Here is a 15,737-nt window from a genome sequence, read left to right as displayed (position 1 = left end):
ACTATGAAATTCGTATATTTCTTGGAACGAAACTTGCGTTTATAAATTATTAAATTAAAGAGAAAATAAGTAGAAATAAATAAATACAGAATAATAATTGCATAAAAATGAAGAAAAAAAGGCCACATTAGTGGAAATGATTAGTTTATTACCACTGAAATATATAAGGCATTCATCATTAGCAAGTAAACAAATCAGCAAAGCTCATTTTTACAACGTTCAAATCGTTCACACTTATATTACACACAGTGTACACAACATATAAACACCACAGCAAGTGAATCCTGCATTAATTTGAAGTACAGAAAATCAAGTATCATCTATTAAGATCACTTTCAACAAGGCACTTGTGTGGCCTGCACTCCAAAACTAATTGCACAGGGTTCTGGGTTTAAAGTGAGTTAAGGAATGGTCTCCAGAGGGGACTTCATCAGTTGTCGAGCCCGTCGATGCCAGAGGAAAACTACAATAAACAGTTCATGAAAAAAAAAAAAAAAACAGTCAGGATATTCACCAAAACTAGTTTTTAAAAGTAATTTTAGTTGATGAGGACACATTTACCTGCATGGTTGGAAGACAAGTTAACCCCAGGTATAGTTTAGGTATCTGATGACGTCGGTTGAGAGGGTGGGACCAAAAAGTGGGTTTAATTGAGCCAGTATTGCTATCAACCAGCTGATGGAAAGCACATAAAAAAGATAACTTATTAACTTTATAGCAAAACACATTTCAAAAAGACAATCAGTTTCATTGGAAAAGTGTAATACCCTGTTTACACTGAATACTGCTGTTGAGGCTGGAAAACAGCTTAGCCTCTACCGCCCTCTACTGGTGACTCGTGTAACATCAGCAGCACAGTTGGACTACAACATGTTAATAATTAAAAACCACACTCTTTATTTAATGTACGAATATTAAACAATTAAATATAATAGCAGGAGTTAGTATGCATTCTTTCAAGTTAAGGAGGACATTTTAACAAAAAATGATTTGTACAAATAAATTGAATTTAACATGTAGAGAAACATGCTTTAGTGTGGCCATAACTATAGTACATCACACTATTTTAACTAGTTCATATTTTGTCAGATAACATTTTGTTGGGATACTGAGATAGACAAAAATAAAGTAGTGAGTACTGAATAGAAACAAAGCAGTAGGTTTTTAGACCCCTAAGTAACCTCCAGGGCACCCAAATGACTTCTAGAAGTTATCTAATTAGTCAATAGATTACAAGTGTGTGTAAATAATTCTAGGAATATATAAATCCAGTATTAATGTGAAGGGATGAGGTGTTTTACTGAATAATATCAAGGGAATACAGCACAGTTACGGTTTATGTTGCAGTGAAGCTAAAAAAAAAAAGCTCTATTCAATCTATTATCTGAGAAAGAAAACAAATTGGAACATTTAAACCCAACAAGACTTTGGTCCCCACCTAAATCTACAGGATTCTTTGCAGTAACTTAATCAGAGAAGCAGCAAATTGCAGATATTAACAGCTAAGGTGGGAGAATTGTTGGGGAGATGTAAAAGACTTAAAAAAAAAAAAAAAACAGGCTTCTCCCCCAAAAAAGGTGGAAAGAAAAATCTTGGGTCAGAATGAATCAAAAATAAATCCCTTTTTGCAGCCTGAACATTTGCACTAATCATAGAGCTCTGTGTAGCAGAAACTCCCACTCAACACATTACCCTCACTCTGAAACACGGTGGTGGCAGCATAGGCATAACTTTAACAATAAAAATGGTCCATTTGAAATGAGAGATGGCTGGAGCTTAATACAGGACAACCCATAAGAAACAGGATGGATTTTTAAGTTAAAACAATTATGAAAAAGATTATGAAAAGTTATTTATGGTGGTTTATTTAGTTGTTTTATACTGAAAATATAAAGGATCAAAATACTTTACAAAGCAGAACAGCAGATAAAGGCACAAATGTTAAATTAAGGCCAATATTATAAGAAATAAAACGAAACAAAAGCATCTTTTTCTGTCCCTCCAGTGTTCACTTTATATTTAGCAATGACTCACACATTCCTGATGGAAATACTCACAAGAGGTAACAGCAGATTGAAGTTAGCACCAACATTGTGACTATAACTCTGTGGAGGAAAAAAAAAGAAAGAAAAAATGTCTTCATTTTGGTGAATTAAACTTTTAGCAAAGTTTCTATCGTTTTAAATACATTACCAGGATACGGTGTGTTTACATTGGTTAGAGCAATGCCTTAATTTAAGACAATAACTTTAAAAACCTACTGAAATTCACCGGAATTCATAAATACTTTAACAAGGCTGTGAAATTAGCATCATTTAGCTAACCTTAACTTAAATAGGAAGTTCACAAACTTATTTAAAGCTAAAAGTCGCGCATATAGAGCGTTTTAAACGAACATAATTTACAAATAAAACGCAACCCAACGCAAAAAAAGACATATATAAACTTTAATATAAATGTAGCTATATGCTGGCTGGTTGTAACCACCTGGAAGCTAATGTGAGCTAACAAAAACTTACCCTCTGTTCGGTCCTTTGCGGACAAACCAGGGAACAACTCCTCCAACAATGACCCAGAACAAAGTCATGACACAGATGGAGATGGTGAACGTCTGATCCGCCATTGTTTCAAACAGCAGGAGCGTCTCAAAGCAGAAAACTTCAACTTTAACTAACTTCAGTCCTGAACCGACAGACAACGGACAGGCAGCACGTATCACATGACTCTGTGACAGAGGGAGGAAGTGGAGAGGCTGGACCCGTCTATGTGCTGGAGCAATATCATCACCCTCTGGGGCTGGCGACGGTGGACCCGTCTATGTGCTGGAGCAATATCACCAGCCTGTAAGGCTGGCGCTGGTGGACCCGTCTATGTGCTGGAGTAATATATATAATTCATTATATCCATATATGTTTTTAGTAGAAACCGAACACACAAAAACACACACAACTAAGAATATTGAGTTGTTATCAGGTTGTTAAGGAATTTTAAAATGAATAATTATACATTAAGTGCAATCAGATCCGTGGAGGAAATGTAAAATTTTACATTTTAAAGTTACATTTTAAAGTTTGTTATTTTACATTTTAAAGTTACATTTTAAAGTTTGTTATTCAAAATCTGGAAAACATATTCCATAATTTCTGAGGGGTTTTATTTATTTATTTATTTTTTTTTTGTTGTTGTTGTTTTTCAGTTTGAGTTTAAGAATTACAAAAAACAAACAAAAAAAAGAATACACACACACGTGTGGATGCACTATATATACTGTATATACCATACCCCCCACTGTGAGATCCAATGTGAGATCAATAAAAGTCAATCAATCAATTACATCACATTTTTTGAGTGATGAGCATATTGTTGTTTTTAATGTTCAATTAATGCATCTTTGCTCCTCCAAAGTTAAGAGAATGTAATGCAGGACTGGACAGAGGTAACATCAAAAGAAACAACAGTTTAAAATGGAGCAGGTCCCAAATGTCCAACTTTGGAAATAAAGTTTGTTTGCTGTTTTGTTTTGTGGTGTGGGTATTTTCCAACCAATAAAGCCAAAATTGTTGCAAAATGTTTGGCAATAACGCATAAACATAAACTTTCTGTTTATGTTTCCAAATCCCTGAAGGAAAGTCCAGTTGCCTTCCAATTAAAGCCTGTTTGTTGTTGCAAACTAAAGCAAATTTATGGTAGACTATTTATAAAAATAGGAAATAATTAAAAAGGACCTAAAGATGATAAAAATTTAAAATCTGAAAAACCCTGTGATGAAAATATTAAATGAACCAAAGTTTCCTGACAAAGCAATAATATATTTGTCTTTAATGAAATAATGATCAACAAAATCAAATGCTTTAGTTAAATCGATAAATATACCATCTGCTTTTACATTTGCATCAAATATTAGCAGCTTTGCTAATGGCAGAAAACTTTGGTTAGAAACCAGATTGAAAAGGAGATATAAGAGTTTATATATTGTAATAATTGAGTAAGAAAAAAAAATGTTGCCCGAATATTTTTACAACTATTAATTATGGATGTTAAAAATCACCACTTTTGTACAATTGGGTCACTCTTGCACATTTCAGTGAGAGTGGAGCAGAACATGTAAGGGATAAATTACATTAATCAAACAATGGGTAGAGCCAATTAACCTCCAGTCTATCAGGGTCGATATCGCGGTAGGATCTCCACCCTTCAATTGTCTGAACTACAGTTGAATTTGTTACAAGGTTTAATGAAACATTTTTAAATAACAGTAATGATCATTATTATAACATCTATTGGTTGTAAATTTTACGAGCTGATGCTTATGTGCTCATCAGTGTTTTAAACCATTTAAATTATCCCAATGTTCCAGTCTTCATGCAGAATTTGCAGTCAGACATCTAAATCTAAATGCATCAGTGAAGTCAGAAGGTAGACATGGACTCTGAATGTTATGTTGCTGTATTTTATTTATCAAATAGAAGGTCGAAATCTTAACATTTAAAAGTAAAATGCAGTGAAATACTTTGAAAAATAGGAATGTAGCCTATCATGTTACAAATGTAAAACTTCAATTTCTTTTGATAGTTAATTATATAATTATTTCAATTATGCACGGCTAAAGTACAGCCAGATAAAGTAATAACAGCGTTCCCATGCCTTGAATTCAAATTCAAGGTCTACTTAGGATCCATTCCCTGAAATTCAAGGACCAGATTCATTTATAGTTCATGACGACTGTGAACTCTGTGCAACTCCTGAATAAAGGCTGCTGAGGTCATAGTCAGTGTTGTGGTCAAGACCACCTAACCCGAGACCGAGTCAAGACCAAGACCAGCGCCAGTACGTGACAATAAAATGTGAAACATGATCAAAATCACTAAAATTGATCTAAAAGACCCACATTCACATAAAAACACCTAGATATTTAACACACAGAACTGGACTAAACATTAACATATTTATTTAGTACTTCTGTGTAGTAATCACAGAATTTCAAACAATTAATCAAAGTCGATCAAAATTGTATTTTCTCTGCCGTTCATGAATAGTACATATATTTATGTTGTTTTTAAATGTGCCATTTCAAAACAATGTGCAAAATTCTGTAAAATGTGTAAAACTGAAAAAACTCATATACAGATTAAAGCTATATTTTATAACTTTTCTTAAATAAATCTATATCTGTCACCAAGTTGTGAAATATGTTATGAGACAGATAATTTGTTGAAAAAATAGATTGATCTCCTTCACTGCATTTACCAATGAGACTTGTTATTGCTTAGATTTAAATCCAAGCATCCGATAAAAAGAAGGATCTTAAAGAAACCGATAATATTCTGATGATTAGTGTTGTTTCCACAGTTGTGGTCTTGACCGGTCTTGAAATAAAATGCCGAGTCCTCAGCACCCGAGACCAGACCAAATGCGGTCAAGTCCGAGACCATCAAAAAATGGTCTCAAGACCGGTCTCGAGTACTACAACACTCGTCATAGTGACAGCTTTTATAGCCCCAATTTGGAATAAAGGCCTAAGATATAAACTATATGTAATAAATTACACTTCTATTGATACACAAACTAGAAGTGAGCTAAAGATGTGTTAAATGTGTATTATGTGAAATAAAACCTGATTGAATCTATAGAATTTGAGCGCTTCATAAAATAAAACTGCCGAAAACATTTCCTCAAATGCAATATTTTTAGGTCAAAACATTGGCTTTTCAGTGCCAACTAGTTAATTAAAAAAATTATTTAAAAAAAATGCATTTGACACTTTAACAGATTCATTTTAACTTAGAGGTGCAGCTGGCATTTGTAAGCTACACAACAGCCAGATGCAACGTTATGTGACTTGGACAAAGAGTAAATTAATTCAAGCAGATACCAGCAGCTCAGGTGCTGGCATCACATCAGGGACTGAATATACAGGTGCTGGTCATAAAATTAGAATATCATGAAAAAGTAGATTGATTTCAGTAATTCCATTTAAAGAGTGAAACTTGTATATTATATTCATACATTACATACAAACTCATATATTTCAGATGTTTATTTTGTTTAATTTTGATGATTACAAATGACAACAAATGAAAATCTCAAATTCATAATATCAGAAAATTAGAATATTACTGAAGACCAATAAAAACAAAGGATTTATAGAAATGTTGGCCAACTGAAAAGTATGAACATGAAAAGTATGAGCATGTACAGCACTCAGTATTTAGTTGGGCCTCCTTTGGCCTGTATTACTGCAGCAATGCGGCGTGGCATGGAGTCGATCAGTCTGTGGCACTGCTCAGGTGTTATGATAGCCCAGGTTGCTCTAATAGTGGCTTTTAGCTCTTCTGAATTGTTGGGTCTGGTGTATTGCATCTTCTTCTTCACAATACCCCATAGATTTTCTATGGGGTTAAGGTCAGGAGAGTTTGCTGGCCAATTAAGAACAGGGATACCATGGTCCTTCAACCAGGTACTGGTAGCTTTGGCACTGTGTGCAGGTGCCAAGTCCTGTTGGAAAATGAAATCTGCATCTCCAAAAAGTTGGTCAGCTGCAGGAAGCATGAAGTGCTCTAAAACTTCCTGGTATGTGGCTGCGTTGACCCTGGACCTCAGAAAACACAATGGACCAACACCAGCAGATGACATGGCACCCCAAACCATCACTGACTGTGGAAACTTTACACTGGACTTCAAGCAACGTGGATGAAGTGCCTCTCTTCTTTTCCTCCAGACTCTGGGACCTTGATTTCCAAAGGAAATGCAAAATTTACTTTCATCAGAGAACATGACTTTGGACCACTCACCAGCAGTCCAGTCCTGTTTCTCTTTAGCCCAGGCAAGACGCTTCTGACGCTGTCTGTGGTTCAAGAGTGGCTTGACACAAGGAATGCGACAGCAGAAACCCATGTCTTTCATACGTCTGTGTGTGGTGGTACTTGAAGCACTCACTCCAGCTGCAGTCCACTCTTTGTGAATCTCCCCCACATTTTTGAATGGGTTTTGTTTCACAATCCTCTCCAGGGTGCGGTTATCTCTCTTGCTTGTACACTTTTTTCGACCACATCTTTTCCTTCCCTTCGCCTCTCTATTAATGTGCTTGGACACTGAGCTCTGTGAACAGCCAGCCTCTTTAGCGATGACCTTTTGTGTCTTGCCCTCCTTGTGCAAGGTGTCGATGGTCGTCTTTTGGACAACTGTCAAGTCAGCAGTCTTCCCCATGATTGTGTAGCCTATAGAACTAGACTGAAAGACCATTTAAAGGCTTTTGCAGGTGGTTTGAGTTAATTAGCTGATTAGAGTGTGGCACCAGGGGCCATCAATTTTGAACCTTTTCACAATATTCTAATTTTCTGATATGATGAATTTGAGATTTTCATTTGTTGTCATTTGTAATCATCAAAATTAAACAAAATAAACATCTGAAATATATGAGTTTGTATGTAATGTATGAATATAATATACAAGTTTCACTTTTTAAATGGAATTACTGAAATCAATCTACTTTTTCATGATATTCTAATTTTATGACCAGCACCTGTAAATGTTCGTTTCTACTTTTATCAATCAGCAGCAGACTATTATATCTGGTAGACTGATCATTTTTGACAACCACTCTTATCTTTAACACACATTCTCAGCACTCAATGTGACCAAAGCCACTGCTGTTACGCGTTAACCATGCTGACTGTATACAGGAAACAAGAACATGCCGACAGCTTTCAGCATGTGAGTTTTCAAACCCTCCTAGGTATTCACGACCCTTTAGTAATTGTTTATGGCACTTTAAAATAATTTTAAAAAACTATCAAAGACCTGTGGGAACGTGTAACATCCTCAGAATTCTTCCTTTTTGTGGTTTGCAAGCATCAGAAAGATATTCCCACCCAGATAATATCTAAACTCAAAAGACGCCATATTGTGTCACCATAGAAGATAATTTATCAAAGTTTTTTTACTAGTCATCATGAATGGTTTAACAGTGTTTCTAATCACTCACAAATTCGGACACTTCCATCTGGAATGTTTAACTTTGCATTTTGAATGCAGGAATTTTCCCCAATAAAAACAAAACAGACAAACGGATCCATTTATACAGTTTATTAATAGCAAAAGATCATTTTCACTCCTGCATCTTCTCGATGGTCTCCTCCTTGTATTTGCCCTTGTCCTTCCCAACAGCACGAGACTTGGCCTTGCGTTCCAGGATCTTCTTGCGATCCTTGTCCAGCTTTAGCCGAGTGATGACCACCTGGCAAAATAAAACATGGGTTTGGTAAACAAAACGGTTCAAGGAATAAAAAAATATATATAAAAAAGTGCACAATTTTCTGTATTATCAGCCAACTTTAAAAACACTGCAAAAATGTAACCAATAACAAGAAAGTTTTTTTTTGTTTTTTTGTTTAAAGATACCAATGCAAGACGCCAGTAGAAAGAGCTGCAGATATATGAAACATTTCTTGCATCAGGCCAATCTAACAAACTACCGGATGAAACCTGATGGAAAATACATCTTTGGACACAAGTTTTAGTTCAATGCAGCTCTGCCAAAACCTTAAAAACACAAACATTCAGCCACTAGGGGGCGTTTGACCAGTAACCTCCAAGTGTAAAGCCCCAAAGACCACAGAAAACACTGCAGTGTCTAAATAGTCGCCATCAGTAGCTACGTTTACAGGTGCTGGTCATAAAATTAGAATATCATGAAAAAGTAGATTGATTTCAGTAATTCCATTTAAAAAGTGAAACTTGTATATTATATTCATACATTACATACAAACTCATATATTTCAGATGTTTATTTTGTTTAATTTTGATGATTACAAATGACAACAAATGAAAATCTCACCTCTAAGTTAAAATGAATCTGTTAAAGTGTCAAATGCATTTTTTTTAAATAATTTTTTTAATTAACTAGTTGGCACTGAAAAGCCAATGTTTTGACCTAAAAATATTGCATTTGAGGAAATGTTTTCGGCAGTTTTATTTTATTTATTACATATAGTTTATATCTTAGGCCTTTATTCCAAATTGGGGCTATAAAAGCTGTCACTATGACGAGTGTTGTAGTACTCGAGACCGGTCTTGAGACCATTTTTTGATGGTCTCGGACTTGACCGCATTTGGTCTGGTCTCGGGTGCTGAGGACTCGGCATTTTATTTCAAGACCGGTCAAGACCACAACTGTGGAAACAACACTAATCATCAGAATATTATCGGTTTCTTTAAGATCCTTCTTTTTATCGGATGCTTGGATTTAAATCTAAGCAATAACAAGTCTCATTGGTAAATGCAGTGAAGGAGATCAATCTATTTTTTCAACAAATTATCTGTCTCATAACATATTTCACAACTTGGTGACAGATATAGATTTATTTAAGAAAAGTTATAAAATATAGCTTTAATCTGTATATGAGTTTTTTCAGTTTTACACATTTTACAGAATTTTGCACATTGTTTTGAAATGGCACATTTAAAAACAACATAAATATATGTACTATTCATGAACGGCAGAGAAAATACAATTTTGATCGACTTTGATTAATTGTTTGAAATTCTGTGATTACTACACAGAAGTACTAAATAAATATGTTAATGTTTAGTCCAGTTCTGTGTGTTAAATATCTAGGTGTTTTTATGTGAATGTGGGTCTTTTAGATCAATTTTAGTGATTTTGATCATGTTTCACAAAACTTGTGTCAAAAGTTAAGCAGTGTAGCTTTATGATACTGAAAAGCATTGAACCTGTATGCTTTTAAATCCGGTTTAAACTTTAATAAATGATCAATGCATCACATCGATAACCAGCATGACAGTATATAGCGGTCCACTATGCGGAAAATATGAACACTGGATAATCAGATTCCTTAAAGGAATAGTACACCCAAAACCTGATTAGCCTTCATTTTCTACTCACCCCCATGCTGAACAACACTCTGGAGTACTTTTTTGATATCTCAAATGCATCTGGAGATCTGGGAGGCTTCTTGCTGTCTGCTGACATTCAAATAATGGAGGTCTATGGCGCCCGAGGCAGAAAGGTCCATAAAAGTCCACAAAAAACGTTTAAATATTCCTCCATACTGCTCGTCCAATGTATTCCAAGTGTCCTGAGTGGGTAGCATCCAGAATTTACTCGAAACAAAGTCATTTAGAATGTTTTTAGAGCATAAACAGTGTATAGGATTTCCTAAAAGCGCGTTCACGAGTCTACGGAAACCGCGGCAGACCAAACCAGATGAAAGTGCGCATTCAGCGTCTGCTCTGCCGATAATGCAAGCATAGAAGAAGAAATGTGCCGTTTACCTGTGCAAAGAAAGAAAAATGTCTGAGGAATACAGTGTTGAGGAAGAGCATGAGTTCTTTGCCGAGCTGAATGCGCACTTTCATCTGGTTTGGTCTGCCGCGGTTTCCGTAGACTCGTGAACTCGCAGGCGCGCGCGTTTAGGAAGTTCTATACACTCCTGTTTATGCTCTAAAAACATTCTAAATGACTTCGTTTCGAGTAAATTCTGGATGCTACCCACTCAGGACACTTGGAATACATTGGACGAGCAGTATGGAGGAATATTGACACGTTTTTTGTGGACTTTTATGGACCTTTCTGCCTCGGGCGCCATAGACCTCCATTATTTGAATGTCAGCAGACAGCAAGAAGCCTCCCAGATCTCCAATTGCATTTGAGATATCAAAAAAGTACTCCAGAGTGTTGTTCAGCATGGGGGTGAGTAGAAAATGAAGGCTAATCATGTTTTGGGTGTACTATTCCTTTAATCTACAGCATGTCATTTTTTTTTTTTTTTGTAAATTTCAAATCATGGATCAACATGGTGCTTTTTTGTTTGGGTCCAAAAAAACAAGAAGAAAAAAAAACATCTCTGCAGTGCGTTCTGATCCATATTGTTATTCCATCGACGGCTTAATGTGCCCTGGGTCAGTTCAGAGTGTAATTACACACAGTGACCAAGCAATGAGCTCTGGCCCACTACACATAACACAATATTCTCTAGTTCAGGGAAAAGGTATTAGAATTAGTTTATACCAGCTGTAAGCAGTCATTGAACAGTATTGGTGCTGTGCAGTAATTCATCTAAAAAGGTGGACTTTACCATTCAAAAAACATTACGTTATATTTCCATTAGAAAAAAGAACTAATTATGATACATATATTGTTTTTAAAGGCAGCAGCCAAGATTATACTTTAATGTTTACTGTTTTCCACCAAGTGCGCCTGGATTTATTTCACATGGCCAACAATATTTAGGGTCAGGCAATAAATGTCTTCTTAACATGAAAAATGTTTTTTTTGGTAAACTAAATAGAGTATGTCAACAGACAGAAAGATTGTCTTTCCACTTTGTTTGCTGCTGAACGTTAGCCAATCAGATGACAAATCAGTGAAATAATAAATTTTATCCTAAATGCAAACTAACTTACAATTACTAAACAAATCGCATCAGCTCTGTACTATTTGATTACAAAAGCTCTCCCTTTGGTTTTAAAATGTCTGTTGATATTTAACACACAACTAGGGCTGCATGGATCAGAAAAGGACATAATTTAATCCTACTGTAAAAACTAGTATAACTTTAAATAAATGTTTTCTAATAGGGGAGGCTGTTGATTTCATAAACATTTCTATATCAGTTGAGGCCAAAGGAGCAGTTAAACAGATTCCTATAATGTCTGAATGTAAACAGGGCAAATAATAAAAGCACATTTAAGTAACAGCTTTTCCCTGAGAAGCTTCTACACAGCTTTAATTTTGGCTCTTTGGTCACTTTTAACAAACATTGAAGTTAGAAATGCTTGTTTGGTTTTAATACATGTATGAGCCACAAATCAGGCAACAACACTGCCAGCTGATGAAGCAGTGCAGCAAAGTGGTGTTTCACTGCTTTTTCAATATCAGTAACAAGATTAGCTCCATTACCGATCCCAAATTTTAAACATGGCAAAGAAAGAAATATAGGAATCAATTTTGGATCTGTAGTGGGTTATTTAGCAGATGCACAAAAAGTAACACATCTATGACTAAAACCGAGACAATAGAGAACACAAAACAAGTTTCAAAAACTGGACCAATGACATAAAAATCCCATAAGTTGAAGCTGTGTAGGACAACTAACAGTCTCCAATTATACTCAAACATGTTGTCCATGTTTTTAAAGCTGACACCAATACAACACCACATAGTATGGCTTCATTATACACCTGAAACACTACAATAATAAAATTATAAAGCACGAGGCATCAGAGCCATCTCCTGTCAGTCACACATTACCACAGTAGGTGCATACATGACCAAGTCACCCTACATGGGTCACTTTCAAACTGCACAGCAGACTTGTTTACATTGACCTGGCATGTTTTCTACAGGTTGAGGGCCTCTGCTAAGTCATCTCACCTTGCTGGGGTGGATGCCGACATGGACCGTGGTTCCGTTGGCCTTCTCTCTCTGCACACGCTCAATGTAGATGACGTATTTCTTCCTGTAGACTTGCACCACCTTGCCAATCTGCTGCCCCTTGTAGTGTCCACGGACAACCTGACACCCAAAGCATCCCAGGTTCAGTAACAAGTTAGGACTACTCCCATCAAGCTGACCAGAAGTCCTCAGCTCTCAAATCTACAGTACCTGCACTTCGTCGTCTTTGCGGATGGGCATGGACCTCACGTTGTACTTCTGGCGGAGCTCCTTGGAGAGCGGGGAAGACATGATCTTCCTCCTGATGTGGGAGGGGGCATTGAAGTGCCTCTTGCGGTTCTTGCGACGTGAGGATGTTACAAAAGGATTCAGCTTCATGATGCTGTGGACAAAAACAAGCAGGCTATTACATTAAACAGCAAAGCTGGCATTTCAAGCAGAGATCAGCTCCATAGCTGTCAGAACCTCTCAAATATATCAACTGAAAATACAATTTATGTAATCTAATACTAATTTAAACGCACATAAACCGGAGTAGCAACAATAACGTATCGTATAACTGTCCGCAAATACAAGCCATTCAACTCCTAACCTAGTAAAGATACATGCTAAGCTAGCTAACAGCGCACAGTTTACAAGCTAAAGGCGAACATACATTTAAATATTTCATTATAACGGAAACTTCTCAAATTATTTAGAAAGAATGTGTTTAACTACAGAGCTCAAATATGTGTCTCTTTCAGCTGAAATGTAATCATTCCCCTCCAGTGGTACCAGACATGCGGATAGAGCTAGTAGCTAACAGGGAAACCCAACAGTCTGTCTGTATTTAATAATCTATCACTATAATTAGATAAATACTATATGTGATTTACTGGTAAAAGTGTTCACATTGTGTTGTTACATGTTCATGAACACATAGCAACACTAAACGGAGGATGGATGGTGATAACTTTGGTGAGTTTCTTGTACAGGAATCCTTACCCTGCCGATTGCTCCTCTATGGCCGGCGGAAAAGAGGCCTGCAAACTACTTCCGCCTGCATTAGTTGATACTAAAGTCTCGCGAGATTTCCAGCCTCTTCTGAAAACGTCGCAAATAGCTACATGTAAACAACAATAAAGAACGTATACTTTTTCACTTTTAGTATAGACATTTATACTACTTCTGAGAACATATTTATATTTTTAATATTTCTCTTTTAAGGTAAGTGAACCAATTTTGCATTTGTTTTAAGTGTTCTTATTTTTTGTGTTACTGCGAGTTAAAAACCTGTTTTAGAATACTCTGCACCACATAAACATTACTCTCATTAGGTAATTTTATTAATGCCACGTTACAACTTTTATTCGTATTAATAAAAAGTGTCACAAGATGGCGCCAAACCTAATTAATAGATAATCTGCTCAGCAAACAAGTTTTGTTTATGATTCATGCAGTTCATGCCTGTGTTCGTCACTGTTTATCTTCCTGTTTCATCTCCGTAATCAGCTGCAGTTGCTTTGCTCACTCAGAGCAGCAGCAGAGAGGCTGTCCTCTGACCTCCCTCAGCTGTCAGGACAGCAGCAGACCACCGGTGTCCTGCTTAACCAACCCGGCTTTGCTTCCCCCTCCGCTCGGAGCGCAGTTCTACCAGAGATGCTGTCATAGCCCCCCCACCCAGCCGGACATAACAACCTCTTCCCCCTCCCGCATCTCCCCGCAGACCGTCCCTGGCTGGCCGCGGCGGCAGCAGTGCGGATGTGGAGCCCGCGACGCAGCGCTCTTCACCCGACGGCACGCAGCGGAGAAGATGAAATGTTTTTCCCGTTACCTCCCGTACCTCTTCCGCCCTCCGAGCACCATCCTGTCCTCCACTTGCCACACCGAAGGTAGGGTGGGACCCCCCGCAGAGGGGATGGGGGGGGGGGTCTTAGGATAAACTGTGAGTTGTTTAATTTGTGACATAATTGGATGCATGGAGAGAAGTTATGCTGGCAGTGGATTTTACAGATGTGCCACAATGCATTAAGTTGTTTTTTCTTCTTTAGATTAAACCAAAGGGAAAATGTAAACATATCTAATGCAAATACCAAAAATATGAGTGTTTCTGCTGGGGAGACTGTCATGTCTATTAATTTTGCTGCAATTAAATGAGTTAACACTTTGGCCTATAGCTTTAATAAGAACCCAGAAAGTTCATTTTAGTTTATATGTATAGCTGAAGATACAAATATGGGCTTTCTGTATGGAAGTAAATCTCTAAGTAGCTGGAATCAAACACCTGTAATTGATTGTGAGAGTGCACTTGTGCATGTAAAGTTTATGCAAGGGACATGCTCAATAGTGAATAAGCTGTTAAAGAAGTTAAAAGCATTAAAGCAGTTAAAAATTAGGCCTATAGCTTTAACAAGAACTCAGAAAGTCCAGTTCAGTTTATTTCTATCGCACCAATTCACAACACATGTCATCTCAGGGCACTTTATAGTTCACCAGATCATCCACTCGAATTGATTAAAAGTTTTCTATCTTTTTCTTAACAGTGTCATGTCTGGCGATGTGAATAATTGTCTTGATGCCAAAAAGAACCCAACAGATTTTACTTTCATAAGTGGAGCAGTACGGCTATCGCCATAGTGTTCCGCTTGATTTATGCATATAAATAGCTTTATTATAATTCATGCAGGAAGTATTACAGATTATATGGACACTGCAATCTAAGTAGAACGGGAAATGAAAAACAGGGAAAAAGAGAAAAGATGAAAGAAAGAGGAGATATGAAACATATTCAGTCTGCTTCATCACCTGCAAAGAGATGTAAAAAGAACAGCACAACTAATGGATATAGTATAAGAGATACAATAAAGTAACACCTTGAAACTATCGTTGAAGTATATGTAGTATTATTTAATCTGACATGTATACTGTGGTTGCTGAAGGTAGAATTATGGGCTTTCAGTATGGAAGTGAATCTAAGTACCTGGAACCAAGCACCTGTAGTTTGTGAGAGATCACTTGTGCATGTAAAGTTCATCCAAAGATAAAATGCTCAGTAGTGAATAAGCTGTTAAAGCAGTTAAAAGCATTCAGGCAGTTAACACTTAGGCCTATAGCTTTAACAAGAACTCAGAAAGTTCACTTCAGTTTATTTATAAAGCACCAATTCACAACACATCTCATCTCAAGGCAATTTATAGTTCACCAGATCATCCAGTCAGATTGATTCAAACTTTCCTATCTAAGGAAACCAGTTGAATGCATTGACTCATTGACTCCAAGGCAATCCTTCACACTAAGCTTGCTTTTGGCGACAGTGGAGAGGAAAAACTCCCTTTTAACAGGA

The 15,737-nt window shown here is 36.7% G+C and overlaps 3 protein-coding genes across 3 annotated transcripts in view; 1 reads left to right on the top strand and 2 right to left on the bottom strand.

Moving 5' to 3' along the window:
* Positions 1 to 127: 127 nt before the first annotated feature.
* atp6v0e1 (ATPase H+ transporting V0 subunit e1) lies at positions 128 to 2,744 on the bottom strand. The gene is made up of 4 exons (XM_038270145.1): positions 2,520 to 2,744; positions 2,058 to 2,105; positions 562 to 675; positions 128 to 463 (listed from the first exon to the last, which is right to left on the bottom strand). Exons 1-3 carry the CDS (start codon positions 2,621 to 2,623, stop codon positions 582 to 584), a joined length of 246 nt encoding a protein of 81 aa, XP_038126073.1. The 5' UTR covers positions 2,624 to 2,744; the 3' UTR covers positions 128 to 463; positions 562 to 581.
* A 5,326-nt stretch (positions 2,745 to 8,070) lies between these two features.
* Positions 8,071 to 13,482, bottom strand: rpl26 (ribosomal protein L26). The gene is made up of 4 exons (XM_038270127.1): positions 13,400 to 13,482; positions 12,626 to 12,797; positions 12,395 to 12,535; positions 8,071 to 8,236 (listed from the first exon to the last, which is right to left on the bottom strand). The coding sequence occupies exons 2-4, from the start codon at positions 12,791 to 12,793 to the stop codon at positions 8,108 to 8,110; spliced, it is 438 nt and encodes a 145-aa protein (XP_038126055.1). The 5' UTR covers positions 12,794 to 12,797; positions 13,400 to 13,482; the 3' UTR covers positions 8,071 to 8,107.
* Positions 13,483 to 13,934: 452 nt separating this feature from the next.
* LOC119773232 (serine/threonine-protein phosphatase 2A 55 kDa regulatory subunit B beta isoform) overlaps positions 13,935 to 15,737 on the top strand; it is a 108,301-nt gene continuing 106,498 nt past the window's right edge. Inside the window, exon 1 of the mRNA XM_038270130.1 lies at positions 13,935 to 14,286. Coding sequence (XP_038126058.1) covers positions 14,208 to 14,286 — 79 coding nt within the window. The 5' untranslated portion in view covers positions 13,935 to 14,207. The remainder of the gene's footprint in view (positions 14,287 to 15,737) is intronic.

The sequence above is a fragment of the Cyprinodon tularosa genome, unplaced genomic scaffold (assembly GCF_016077235.1).
Source record: "Cyprinodon tularosa strain WSP-4 unplaced genomic scaffold, ASM1607723v1 ctg751, whole genome shotgun sequence".
Lineage (NCBI taxonomy): Eukaryota > Metazoa > Chordata > Actinopteri > Cyprinodontiformes > Cyprinodontidae > Cyprinodon > Cyprinodon tularosa.
The sequence above is the reverse complement of the archived record's forward strand: the minus strand, read 5'-3'. Positions and strand labels throughout refer to the sequence as shown.